Here is a 14,809-nt window from a genome sequence, read left to right on the forward strand (position 1 = left end):
CTCAAGTCGCACTCCGTCCTGATTGGCCCAAGTGGTGAGCCGCCCGGCTCACCACTTAGCATGTTTGAGTGACAGCTAGGCTGGGTGAATGGGGGTTTGCTGCATAAAAGCAGGGCTTTGGGGACTGGGACTTCAGAAGTCGCCACAGGACCAAGAATCCGACGAGGGAAGAGCTGAGCCGACCTGCTTCGACGACACCACCCGGTGGAGCCCTGCTGAACCGTCTCACCACTTTTTCCCGACGACCGAGGAGAACTCTTAACGGAGTGGCTCCTTCCCTTGACTGGTGGGGACAACCAGTTTTCGCCTTCTTTCCGTTCTTTGAGGTATCTCGTGGCCGCCTTGCCTGTGCCAAGCACCCCGGCAACCGGAATACCACACTTTACCCCCATACCGCGAAAGTCGGTACCAACCCTTTAACCGGAGGACTCCGCGGCTGGTTTCTTCCCGGGCAGTGCAACGACCCTCTTCTTCTGCTCTTCAGCGAGAACTTCTTCTCCCCTGACCGACGTCGAGCCCTGCTGCCACTGCCTGGAACAACTGCCACCGCTGGAGGATCCTTTCCGCTTAAGGTACTGTGTTCTGCCTGGCTTCCCTTGCTACCGACTGTACGGGGTAGATTTAGTCCCCGGCTTTCGAACCTGGGAGTGCCTGGGACACTTTGGCTAAACTTTCTGAGCCACTCTAACCTCTTTTTGACTCTTTGCAAGACTTTGAATCTCTAACTAACAGTGTGATCTTGGGCACATTTTCGCTCCGGCTACTCTAAGAGTGGGCCCTGCCTAGTGACTTTTGCTCACCTGTGACTTTATTCTTCTTTAAGCCTATTGCAAGTGCTCTGGACCTTAGAGTGGTGTGTCTAACCCATTTCTGCTTTTTCTCTCCCTTTCTTGGAAACTACTAGAGTGTCATCTAACGTTAAGCACTCACCTCTGTTTTAATTAAGTGGTGTTTACTTAGAGTTGTCTAGATAGGAGAAAGGATTGAATCTACTTTCATTATAACTGTGTTGAAGTGCTTTTACTATATTTTTGCTAGAGTGTTTTTAACTTATGTGTATTTTAAATAAATAACTATATACTTTTGAAACCAAGCTCTGGTCAGTGTTTGCTTGTGCTATTGTGTTTTGGTACATATTGTGTATACTTTACATACTGCCTAACTCTTCTTGAGAGAGGTCTGACTGCTCAGCCACAGCTACCAGGTAAATCTGGGTGGTACAGACTGCTACCAAAGGGGTTTACTGCTCTACCTGTAGTCTTAAATCTTTTGCAGTGTTCCCCAAGGGAACTGCACAGGTTTCTGCCTAACACCGACAGACTCTGCCGGCCCGCAACTTGGTTCTTCATGCTGTGTTGGTGTGTGGTTGCAGCTTGAGTCTCTCTGTAGGCTGTGGCTTATGGCTTTCAGGTTCCACTCCGCTTGCTGTCTGCTAATTTTCTGGTGAACAAGTCCTGTTTCAATGTAGCCTTGAAGACCAAAATAGTGACAATGTACCCTCTAATAGTGCCAATCTGAAGGACCAGCCCAAGCCAAAAAAAACCAAGATATCCAAAACAACCATTTCTAGGATCAAGAGACCGTTCCCATGGCACTAAACAGAGACCTTACAACACTTGCATGCATAGATTGGTTTGGTAAACATCCTCCCAGCCAGCAGAACATCCACGATCTAATCAGAAAGGTGCCGCTCCTAGTATCCCAGCCTCACAGTAGCCTTATATGACGGCTGAGACTGTCTGGGTTCCAACGGAAGATCCTGCCTTGCAACTGGGATAGGAAGCCCACCAGCACTGGGAGGAGTCTGGGAGGACAGACTGGTATGTCCAGAAGTTTAGGGTACACGCTCAGATTGTATGCATTTTGGCCGTGAAGCCAATTTTGCTGCAGTGAAACCTGAAAAAACTAAAAACACACCGAACCCCAAAACACACCCGAACCTACCCTCTACTTACCTAATTCAAGGTAGCTTTCTCACTGACCCTGCAGCATCGGATTTGTCCCTCTTACGTGGGTCATATCTGACGGTGCATGGTCCGCTTCTCTCATTTTTTTTTAGCCTCCAGATCTGCGGAAGCAGGGGGGTCACCCATGCTACCCCCAAAGGCCATCACTACCAAACATGGGGAGAGGACGACACCCCCGCTCCCAGGATTGATAGTGATGACCCAAATTGGTAGTGTCCAAACGATCAAATGGTACTGGCCAAATTCGGCCAGATTTACCATATGGTCCATTGGAAACAACCAATTTAGGCAACACTCATGTTCTCAGGCCCAGTCAAGAGGGGTCCGGATGAGGGCAAAAACAAACCACCTCAGTCAGATGCCAGAAACATGGGATGGGGATTGGGGGGTTTGGGCACAGAAGAGATTCACGTTCCACTCCACAATCAATACTCCCCACAGAGTGCTCTTGGGGGAAAATCCCAGAAGGATTACTGAAGCTTCAGGTTGAAATTGGAAATGAAGAGGTTTACTCGTCTGCTTAAGGGCTCAGTAACAATTTGCTCTGTCCTGGCCGGATGGTCTGTCCACAGGAACACGTTCAGCAGTTGTACTGATTCCCTGAACAGAGGCAGCAACAAACCACCACCTCTCTTGTTGAGGTAACGCATTGCAGAAATGTTGTTCATTCAACACACTAGCCCCACACCAAGGGCACAAGAGTAACAAGGGCCAGCTTGACATCCCAAAGCTTATTAGGTTTGTGTGCTCCCTAGTCTCTAGAGGGGACAGCAGGTCACTCATCAGATCCTCAAGTGAGCATCCCAGGCCTCCATGAATACTGTCAACTGCTACATTTTGCACGAGACCTGCAAAATGTCAGTCAGGCTGCCCAAACACAGACCACTGACAACATAGCAGACACTGGAGCAAGCATGTGCACAACTGCGACTGCATCCCTGAGACCCACAAGGTAGAGCTTAGCAGACTCCGGCACCCAGCCTTCTAATTCGAAAAGCTGCACCATCTGAATGATGTTGACAACACAGTCCTTGAGAGCAAAGGCCCTGTACAACAATAGGTCGAGAATCATTCTTGAAAGTTACGTTTCTTGTGGGTATCTGACTTTGTTTAGACATTTTGAAGTTGAGGGAGAAACCTAAGCTGTGCATAAGATGACAAATGTGGTACAGGTGGGCTGACACCGGCTACAGAGTGTGCCCGTAGTCAGGTAGGGGAAGACACCTAAATGATTTATTCCGGGGTCGAGGGGCCACCACAGCCAACAGCCTAGTGAAAATCCTGGTGACTGGCTGAAAATGGTAGGAAAGGTTGCCAACTATGAACTTAAGGTACTTTCTAAACTGGAGATGTATAAGCACATTTAAGTAGGTATGCTCTAGGTTCAGGGACTGAAGGATCTGGGCTAAGGTGACCCTTCTGAATGTGAGCTTGCACACAAACAAGTTTAGACTAGGTGGGAAAGGTGGCAACTGTTGCCCAAACCTAGAAAGTCTAATAGTATTTCTGGAGAACAACGCTGGATCTGAAGGAGCGGGGAGGTATTTCTTGGCCAATTCCTGGTCTACGGCTAGAGCTGAGGCAGGCCTGAACAACAAAGACCCAACAGGCTGAGAAACTGAGGTGTTACAATAAATGGAAGGGAGTGGGTGTTCTTTAGAGATGCCCCGTTCTACAAAAGCTGCGGTTATACTGTACTTAGGTGATCGAAGTTTGCAGGTATTCCGAGGCAATCCACTTCTTGCGCTATATTTTTCTTCAAGGGTTTATTAAGGACAGCCTGCATGATCTCTGGTTCAGGAGATGTGTCCAGGCTGCTGACTTCACACAAGTCAGAAGCCAGGTTGGACAAACTTTCAGTCTGCTCAAAGAGCTCTAGAGAGACGTTAAACATCGCTCTTGTCCCACAGACTCAAGTCCGAAAGCGGCACCGGTCCAAATCAATCTGGAGGCAAGGCAATTCTCTCATGTGCTTCTTTAGAGGAATGCGTGCCAGAGTGCACAGTGCTGGAGCTACCATGCTGCTACAAAGCAGTCTCCAAATTAGAGGCTTGGAGCTAGTATGCAGGCCAAAGTAGTGCCTCTGCTGACCCGAGGAGAAGCAGTGAGCCCTTGGCTCCACCATCAAGGAGGAGAATTCACTGGGTGAACAGGATCTTGTATGTCATGTCGTCTTCTTTCTTTTCTTACTTATGGTGTAGAGACTCTTTTGGTTTCTTAGTAGGCAAAGCCTAGTCCTTGGAATACCAAATGTCAGATAAAGCTGGGGACCTGGGACTATATTGTTCAGCTCTATGGAAAAATAAAGACTTTTGCAATGTGCGCCTTAACAGCCTTAGGATGCATCACCTGGCCGGATCCAGAGTCATGGATGTCGTGGTCTGGCCTGAATCACCAGCCGGTGCTTGTATTGCACTCAAACAGATATGGGCTATCCTCAGACCTTCGGCAGGAGACATGACTGGACAAAAGCATGAAGTAGTGACATTACAAGAAAAAGCAGTGAGAGCGTGGCAAAAATAAATGAGCTCATGGGGCTTGCCAACTCCATAACACAGCCCATGATATCAATACAAAGTCATGGTCGCCAACAACAAAAAAGAGCTAACAAAGCCACATTGCTTCCTCTGTGGCTGAAAAACATTTCAAACTAGACTAGCGCTTGGAACATATTTGTAAGATGAGGAATCTCTGGGAGGAATTAATCCACTAACAATCCCTGCCTCAAAGTGTTGGGGTTTTTAAGTTAATCAAGCACATTAAACATTGCTTTGGAAATTAGGCTAGAAAATGTTTGTGGAGAAATTTGCACATTTAGCTTTAAGAATACATTTGTATATTGAACTTATTTCTGTCCTTAACAAGTTTACTTTTTAGATAATGGCATTCAAATTTAAATATATGTAATCTAGAACGCTTTTTGAATACCACCGATTTAGTCTTTTGTTACTTTCAGTAGCTGTCTTTTGTTTGTATACATTCATTTTTTTTGTGGAGCTGGCGATCTAGTTCATTAAGCGATACGGTATTAAGCTGCAGTTACGCTCCTTGAGCTCCGATGATAATTCAGGAATTAATGGGGCAAGACAAGCACAAGGCACCTGAGACCTATCACATAAGTTAAAGTCATTATGTGAGCAAGAGACACAATTAGATCATAATGGTAGGCAACACCTAAATGGGCAAGCGTAACTCTGTAGATGAAACAATTCATCGTTGAAGATTAGGTCATTTAGTATGTGGCGACAAATGCGGGTAAAAAAATTAAGTTGAGATGGATCAAAATCTGAAAGGGACTCAAATTGGACGTTCATTTTCCGGATTGTCTGGTATTTCCAGAAAATAACTAAAATCAAGCACTACACATGTGAAGAAAAGAGGGGAATGAAGGTATGTGTTTGGGAGATTTATCATTTTTGTGCTTCATCCCCTCTAATAGTGAGACCCCCCCCAGAACATTTTGCTGGCCTTCTGGACATTGTTCTCTCAATCCTGAAAGAGTGTAGCCTTTTCCCACTCATTCATTCTTATGGGTTCTGTCTTTTGGAACTCTATTCTTTGTATTCACCTGTACTACGGAGTCGGTATGATCCATAGCTCTTAAAAGCATCTGTGTTTTTCTACAGCAGCACACAGCTCCTCATGGGCAGTGTTGTTGCGGACCCTTAGGGTCCCCCTTTAAGATTCTTTTTCTATAGCCTTAAGTAACTACAGTTCTTAAGGATAGAGATACTTTTTTTTCCCTTTAAACTTTTATTTAATTTTGCACAGAGTTAGAGTTACAACATCATAGATCCATACAGTCGAGTCGTACATTGCATAGGAGGTACTTCAACAACACATAATAGAGTAACCAAATTTACAGTTTGTTTACAGCACTACATTTCTGTCATCTCCTTTATTGGTCAGGTACTGGTGGAATCCTCCCCATATGTCCCTTGGTCAATTAGTTAAGGGCATCAGGCTGGAGTACAATTCTTCCTTATCATTTGCCCAGGTCATATCGCTCACCCATTCCTCAACCATGGGGGTTCCCTTACTCTTCCATTGCAACAATATAGCACGTTTGGCCAGCAAAAGTCCTATATGTATACTTTTATGCTTCAATAGGTTCATTTTAAGCACATAGCCCAATATGCGCGACTCCTCATACTAGGTACACAGCAAAGTCTTAACAAGCAAAACCCCATGTTCAGCTCCTTTAATATCGACGGAAACTCCATTAAAGTCTCCAAAGATACCAAACCTCTCGGAATCTACCTCGACTCCACTCTCTCCCGCCACAGACAAACGAATGCAGTTGCTGCCACCGCAGCTTACACTTGCAAATTGATCACAGCATGTCACCCTTTCTCTCCACTCACACAATCCTTGCTAGGACTTTGGTTATGTCCAAAATGGATTACTGTAATGCACTGTACCAAGGCACCAATCAATGCAACCTAGACAAACTCCAGATCATACAAAATAACGCCAGCAGAGCAGCCCTCAATATCCCTAAATCAGCCCACATCTCGGAAACTAGGAAGAACCTTCATTGGCTGTCAGTTCCCCAAAGGATCTCACTAAAATCGCTTGCCCTGACCTACAAATGCATGAACAACCGGGCCCCCATCTATCTCTCCTCACGGTTCACGCAGTATACCCCATCTTGATCTCTAAGGTCTACCCTTAGCCAGAGCCTACTGATCCCCAGATACAAGCACCAAACAGCCAGTGGGTCCAGCTTCCCAGTTCTGGCAGCCAAATTGTGGAACTCTGTCCCTCTTACTATCAGAAACCTTCCTTCCCTAAATGTATTCAAACATAAAGCCAAACTCTGGCTAGTCACATCAAACGACCAAGTTGCACTTTGAAAATTCGATTACCTATGTATTTCTGTCCATTCTTCCAATGTGTTCTGATTACCTTGTTCAACCCAAATGTTATTTGTAATGCCATACTGTTATGTAACCACTGCTTCAAAGATATGCGCCCGGTAGCCTCCAGGCCTGGTTTGCCCTATACAAATAAATAAAATACAAATGCTTGCTCCCATCTGACAGGCTGGTCTACCATTTCTTCGAGCGCATCACAAACCTTACCCCATTATGCGGAGAGTGCCCCACAAGACCACAACAAATGCATTAGATCAGCATCCTCATTTCCGCATCTTGACATCGCCCCTCTTCTGTTACATACATTTTCTTAAGGCGGGCCGGGGTGAGGTGTACTATATTCAGTATTTTGAAGTGCATTAGCCTATACCTGGAGTTGAATGATAGCTGTTTCGTTAGCCTGCATAGTTAATGATCATAATGAGGTGTTATTTATATAGCGCCTTGATCCAAATCGCTTTACTTTACAGAGCACATATTTAAATACAATATCACCCAACTGAAATTGGTACTCATTTATCGACCTCAGACTGATGAAAGGCTGAGTTGTCCTTGCCAGGATTCGAACCTGCAACCTGCACATCATGCTCGGATCGCAGCAGCATGTGCTCAACCCACTGAGCTATCTTACGGCACATTATGCATGGATGCGTAGTTGCATCCACTGGGTCTCTGTGATAATGATACTCCGGTCTCTCTCCCACTCTCCCTCGATATGTGGTGCTTGCACCCTCCTAGTGGACAATGCCAGTTTATATAACGCTGAGCAGTTTTCTTCATTGTGCTGGAGGAGATTACATAGTTCAGACTCTGATGTGAGGGGGGGGTTCTTGCAGGAATCTGTCGCACACAGATACCATCGCTGAGCAGAGTCTAAAGTATTGTAATTTCTGTAGCAGGGTGTCGCCTACATTTGTTTTAATGTCATCCCAGATCACAAACTGGCCATCACGATACAAATCCCCAAAGTGTAGTATGCCCACTCCCCGCCAGTGTGTTGCCAGTACTGCGTCCCTTGACGGGCCAGATAAGGCGCATCCCAGATAGGCATATCCGAGCTATACATTATAGTATTCTCTGGTTGTTGAACTAGTCTCGTCCATACCTGCTGTGTGACCAGCAACGGGTCCAGCTGGTTGCCATTTCCCTGCCTCCCCATGGCCACCCCATACAGTAGAGAAGGCTGCCTTTCCCTTGGCCTCTCCAGATCCGCATATGTGTGCGGCCCGCCCTCCATCCAATTCACTGTGTATTATGCTTGTGCTGCCAAGTAATACAACTCTAAATCCGGAGCTGACATTCCCCCTGCTCGTATGGCATTGTAAGGCGCCTCCAGCTGGCCCTTACCTGGCCCTAAATCACATTCAAGGACAGCTGGATTGTAGTTCGTAGTTCACCCTGAAGTGTTAATTAGAACACAGTTTTCAGACACAAAAACACTTCGTGTGGTCCACTATTTGGTGTGGAAGTTTTTCATTCTTTTAATGCCATTCAATGTGTGGCCTCAGTGGCTATTTCTTCTGGGGTAGCCCTCGTAGCATGGGCAGGCTTCTGTCCTTAGGTGTGGGATGGTGGAGTCTTCTGTCTGTCCAGGGGGTAGGTATAGGGGTGGTAGGGATCCAGTCCCTAATGTTGTATTGAGTTGGCTATTGACCACCTGCTGCGTAATGATGGTCGTAGCTTGTCAGTGTCTCAGAGGACGTTGGGGCCGCATTTCTAAGAGGAACTGTTTCCATGGGTCACAGGACCATTATTCTTTTATTGACCTTCACAAGAAGTGTGTGGTCCCCAAGTCATAGATCACTTTCTGATTAAAAAGTTCATAAAACCTAATCCGTTGTTGTGGGCTCCTCTTGGTTGTTTGAATAGATCTGGATTGGATGTCCAGTATCTTTTAGGTGGTCTGGTTTATTTAGATTATGACTACTCTATTCTAGTTCAAGTGTTGGATCCACAGAGCAGCAGAACTTAGGAGGGTCCCTCCTCCAAAGATAACATTCACTTTCTTAGTGGCATTTCAGCTGGTTCCTTGGGATATCCCAGGCTTAAAATGGTCGACCGGGTTCGATGATAATCATTTGTCATCTCCTTTTAAGGACCGTATATTCAGGCCGGTCTCAATAGGATCAGGATATCAATGAGATCGGAGAAGCAGTCATCTCATCTGCCTGAGGAAAGAGAAAACCAAGGCATGGTTTTTGTTCTTGAGGTCATGGTTAGTTTCTATTTGTTAGTGCATAGTATATATTTGTTCTTTAATCATAATTTTACTTTTCATTTAAGGTGAGTATAGACAGTCTTGGATACCAAATGCTAAAATAGGCTCCTTCATTCTACCCATGGTTATGGTCATTACCTTCTGCACAGCTCTACTGGTTAGACGCTGTGTGCCTTGGGTGGTCATTCCAGCAGGAAGGATACTTCTGGAGTTTCCTAAAAGACACAATAGTAGGTTGTGTCAGGGGGATGTTTTTTTGCCAGACTAGTATGCTTGTATACTGGTGCAATCGCCAGCCTATTCACGGTCTAAGAGAGGTGTGTGTGTGTGTGTGTGATGTTTTGTGTGTGTGTTGTTTTGTGTGTGTGTGTGTGTTGGTGTGTGTTGGTGTGTGTGTGGGGTGGGGGGGGGCAGTTATTCACCCCCTGTCCTTTGTCTGCCAGAGTGCCTGAATAGGTCCAGCTCCCATAGGGGGTCTGGCTGTCCTGATTGGACAGCCAAACGCGCCTTTCTGTAAAATGCAGAGAGAGACTGCAGAGGAGTGTGTGCTGGAACTGAGTTTGCAAAGGGAAGTAACCAAAGACAACCAGAGACACCTGCAGACCATTTGCAAGACTAATGCAATCACTGCTGTCCTGACCCAGTATTCTATGTGTCAGAGGAGCTCCGAAGAGGACGACTCCTTCCCTTTGGCTGATGGGAACAACCAGTCCCAAGACGAACTTTGAAACGAGCCATCTCCGGAGGTCCTAGGAGCTTCCAGAGCTGCGGATCCCCAATACCAGGAGGCCTGCTGCCCATTTTGAGTTCATCGTTGTGGAAAGGCCGAATCCGTCCAACTCTTTGCTGGACCTGTAACGACACTCCAGAGATCCGATCCAACTCGCCCAGACCTCCTCACCAGAGTGTGGGAATGCAGGAAGGAAAGAAGACTGACCGGGCAATCCGTATACTTTGTTGGTGCTGCCGAGAAAGGCGCAAAAACGGATGAGTGAACCAAGAAGTTGCTGAAAGTCTTGCTACAGGTCCTCCCTCAAGACTGCTGCTGAGAGACATCATCCATTGCCCTGACTTTCGTCATCAGACCAAGGAATCCAGAGGTTGTTTCCGGAGCTTCTTCAAACCAAAGATACTCTGGGGAAAAGGGTATTGCTTACCTGATTCCAAAATGTGACTCCAGAGCGTTGGAGTGCACATAGGGGTGTCCAGGGCAACCCTCTTACCTCTGACCCAAGCCACTGCTTGTGTCCCATTCTTGAGTTTTCAGGTCACCTTTGTTAGTTTCTAACTTGCTGCTTTAATACATTTAGACACTAGAAGAAATGGCAGGAATTCTTCATAATGTGCTGTGTGTCGAGACTTCAAGCCGTCTCCGAACTGCCTCTTGCTAGGGTTGTATTTTTGGACTTAAGACTTGCTAGGCGAATAAACCGTCTCTCGAACCTTGACTTAAGCTCATGTTGCACTAACCACTTAGTTTCCTCCCTTTAAGTGACATTTCTATGTGTTTGCAGAGTAAATGCATTATTGTATGGCCTGTTGAAAACTGAATGAGGGCGCAATAACTGATAATACAATAACACTGCCTTTTCCCTTGCTAACGTTGCAGCAAAAGTAACTGCGAACACACACAGAAGTGAAAGTGCCCTTTGAAGTGTATTATCTAGTATTCCCAAGTGTTCTACCGTAAAGGTCTGAAGTATTTAAAGTGATTATGGCATAAACATAATAAATCTTTCTCTTTTATATAAATATATGTGCAAGTGCTTCTTTGTTGTGCCTGTCCAGGTAAGATTCATTGTGCTTCCCTACAGCTCACATCTTCCTCTTAAACTAAGCCTGACTGCTCTGCCACCCTACCAAGGTCCTGAGCTAGTACAGACTGAGAATAAGAGTTGGGGATCTACAAATCACTGGGATAGATTACTAAAGTCCTACTGCCATTGTGACTTCAGGAAAACTTCCCTAACAGTATACTATAAAAACAAAATCAGGCCATTTGTAAGTCATACATATTTGGAGGATAGTTGTGTAAATAGTACTTTAAAGACCAAATAATTAAGTTGGAGTGTAACAGTTCAGTACTCTGGTTAGTGAAAATGGGTTAACAATTTATACAGTTAAAAAATAAGATACTAGCCATGAAAAGCAAAGAGCTGCCTTAGTTTTGCTAAGCAGAATCTTTTGTATTTTTATGGGCAATTATTTTGACTGAATTGATCTTCATGCATGCAATCTCAAACAGAAAAGCAAAAAGCACATCATTACATTAAAATAGAACAGCAGTTTTCACTGTGACCATACCTTTTTAAAGCCAGATGATTCTTCCTTTTCTAGCCTGCTAGAATATGCTTTTCTGCTTTCTAAGTGGCTATTTGAACTAGATCGACCCAACAAGGAATCAATACGTTCACTAGAGGAAGAGCTTGAAGATACTGTATTGTACCTAAAATGAAATGAAACAAATTACTACTCATTTTCGTGTTGGATAGTGATTTAAAATGAAAGGTTTAAAAAAGAACCTTGTGAATAAATACATATACCAACAATGCTGTATTCGTTTTGAAGAAAATTAAAAGCACAATAATTCCAATAGGGAATCTAGTGATCCATAAATAGCAATATCAAGGTTCCAATCTGATGAGGAAATAGCGAAATGTGCCTTCATTCATTAGCTTTTCTAACTACAAACTTTCCTGTAATTCATTTGAATAATCAATACAATATAATATAGATATATATGTATATTCTTGTGTTCCAGAAGCAACTATATATTACAGGGCTGCAGTCGAGACCCTGTAGTTATGGTGAAGTTAAGCAAAACCAAAAGGTTGATGGCTGGAAGATATTGAATGAATCATCACCACGGGCACAGCTCTGGGCAACCCTCCAGACTATCGTTTTTCAGCCTGCCAAGCCATTACAGAAGGGGAAAGACCTTATGCAAATCAGGCTTGGTCCAACCCCAAAAGGAGTAGACCAGGCCGAACTACTAGGTCACCACCATTCTGTAATGGTTTGGCAGGCAGAAATACACTGAACAAGGCCGAAACAGATCTAGGGATGTTTGTGGTATCGTGCAGAAGGGATGCGACCTAGCAGTTTGGGCTGGTCTGCCCCTTTTGGGGAAGGAGCACGCCTGGTTTGCATATGGCCTTTCCCCTTCTGTAATGGCTTAGTAGGATGAAAAAGGATGGTCTGGAGGGTTGCATAGAGTGGTGCTGTGGTTATGATTTGTTTCGAACCTTGAAGCCATCAACTTTTGGTTTTGTTGTGGTGAAGTTGGCTTTCCTATAGGAAGAAATGCGTTTAACTGGCTTGTAACACTGGCGCTGTTTGATGAATCCGCATGAACATTTTCAAACAAAATATAGACTCAAATCTGAATTCTTTTGGGTGGTTTAGTGGGGTTTTATCAGGGGGGAGGGCAACGTTATAGGGAGCTCCCCAAAAGATCATAATCCAGATAGACTTAAATTGGGTGAAAAACTGCTCTCAGTTACGGCCTGAACTGCTGGGCGGAGTTGCACCAAAGTTACACCAGGAGCGGCAGCTTGGTCCTGAAAAGCGTGCTTTAGCAAATCTGGTGCTGATCTGACGAGGGTTATTTTTACAAAAGTGCAAAAACGTAGGTACAAAAAATAGGGAGAGAACTGAAATCTGGCCACTGGTCATGGTGACCAGGGCCTGCTATGGGGGTTACATTTGGCACTGGTCTGGCCTGCGGCAATGCCCAATATCTACTCTGAGATGCTTAGTGGGTCCTGGAACATGGCTGAAGCTCAAGGGATTGTGGCCACTGGCCACGGGTGCAAGCCATGTACAGTGACCGATTGCTCCCAACAGCGGTATAGTGGCCACTGGGCCACTATTTGACATGAGGGTCGGACTTCTCAATCATATCTTAAGACTTAGAGACTGGATACTCTTCCCTGTTTGAATTGCAGGAATTGTTCTCCTATAATTAAGAGACTGGTGGTTCATCATACTACTAATGTGGCAAAGATACACTTACATCATTTTGCAACATGTGAAACCTCTAATTTGATTTATTGTACTCGCTGTCTAGGTGGGCTATACTATGCAGACCAAACTGTACGTAAGGCGTGAGTTATGTGGAACGAACATCACTTTAACAATGAAAATTCTGCTGTAGCACTGCATTTTTGGGCATGTCAACCTAACATTTCAATTCTGCTTTCAAATTTTGGAAACTCTCCATCCTAGCCTCCGGGATGAGATATGTGTAAAAGATTATCCAGAAGAGAAATGTTTTTGGGGACAGAAATTGGATGCATTGTCCCCGGCGGGCATGAACGAAGAGTTTGATTACTCTGTATTCTTTTGGTAGACAGTATTATATTTAGGTAATGACATCACACCTTAGTTGGATTTTGACTGGACAATGTTCTCATTCATCATTTCCATTTATTTTTCACATTATAATTTGTATACTTAGCTGTAATGCCTGCTATTTCCTATATAATATCTACTTGTAATTTTTATTTGTCTGTTGACTGTTATTTTCATTTATTTCATTTTACTTTGATTTTCATGCATTTGCATTATGAGTAAGTAGTTATTTTTTAGTACTTTTTTATTGGTATCTTATAAGAATTATTTCTTAATGTATTGATTTAATTTGGCCATTAGCTTTATTGTCCCACTTTCATTTTTATTTATTTTTCTACTGTTTACTAGTGCTCTGCCGTTTTGAGCAGCAACTACTTTGTTGGTATTTTCTCATGGTGACATGCTAGCTATGATTTGGATAAGTATGTTATTTATTATTACTTGTGGTTGATGATTCTGTGAGTTCATGACTGTGGCCGCTTTGTTTTTTCCAGTGGGGATTGAGATATTAGATTAGATAGTTATTATGTTTATGGTTTACTTATTTCCATTTCTATACTTCGGTAAACTGGTTTGGGTTGGAGTAGTCCTTTCTTTGTTGTGTAGGGGTTTCTTTTATTTCTACACATTCCGCGAGTTGGTGATTGAGTCAGATTAGTAGCGTTTGGTGGAGACACAAATAGGTGAGCAGTGGCATTTTTGCTTGGTTTTATTTTCGTATACACGACATAGGCGGGTGGAGATGGTTTCTAGGGGTTTTCTTTTTGTAAGTTAGAATGGTTTCCGATGAAGTATGCGTGTATAGCTTGGTTGATTTTCCAGGTGTGTCTCAGAGCTTGTTTTTACATACACATTATCTGTTTGCAGTATTTTGTGAATTTCTCATCATGATATATGCTCAACTGGATATTGCACAGCCTTTTCTGAAGTTTCTCACTTCCCAAGTACGTTTCTTCACTATTCAGGAGGCAATCAGTTCTTGGTTTATTTATTTACATTTTTACGTATGTGGCAGCACATTGATAACCGATACTGATATGGGGAATTCTGCTTGGTTTCAGTTCTTTTCTTGATCTTTGGTGTGATTTTATGGATTGACAAAGATTGGAAAATCACTATTTAGTATGGTGGATTACAATTGGTGCTGGTATAGTCATATTGTTTTGCACATGTGGGTGTTTGGTACTGGTGTAGGTTTACCCAAGAGTGTGTTCTACTTACACATTTTTGGGTACTTAGTTTATTTTTTACATTTTGTTGTGGTTATTAGGTTTTTATTTCTTTTTAATTTTGAACTTTATAATTTTTATCACATAGGATGTATTTCTTTTTTCCGTTTGTCCATTCCTTATTAAGCAATTATTTTCTTTGTCATCAAGTACTGCATATTTAAT

The 14,809-nt window shown here is 43.8% G+C and overlaps 1 protein-coding gene across 3 annotated transcripts in view; it reads right to left on the minus strand.

The window, feature by feature from the left end:
- Positions 1-14,809, minus strand: part of PPP1R12A (protein phosphatase 1 regulatory subunit 12A) — a 2,468,713-nt gene that overhangs the window by 569,791 nt on the left and 1,884,113 nt on the right. For all 3 annotated transcript variants that reach the window (XM_069629290.1, XM_069629288.1, XM_069629289.1), the window contains one exon: positions 11,367-11,508. In XM_069629290.1, coding sequence (XP_069485391.1) covers positions 11,367-11,508 — 142 coding nt within the window. The remainder of the gene's footprint in view (positions 1-11,366; positions 11,509-14,809) is intronic.

This window comes from Ambystoma mexicanum, chromosome 12 (genome assembly GCF_040938575.1).
Source record: "Ambystoma mexicanum isolate Mex_15411 chromosome 12, UKY_AmexF1_1, whole genome shotgun sequence".
Taxonomy (NCBI): domain Eukaryota; kingdom Metazoa; phylum Chordata; class Amphibia; order Caudata; family Ambystomatidae; genus Ambystoma; species Ambystoma mexicanum.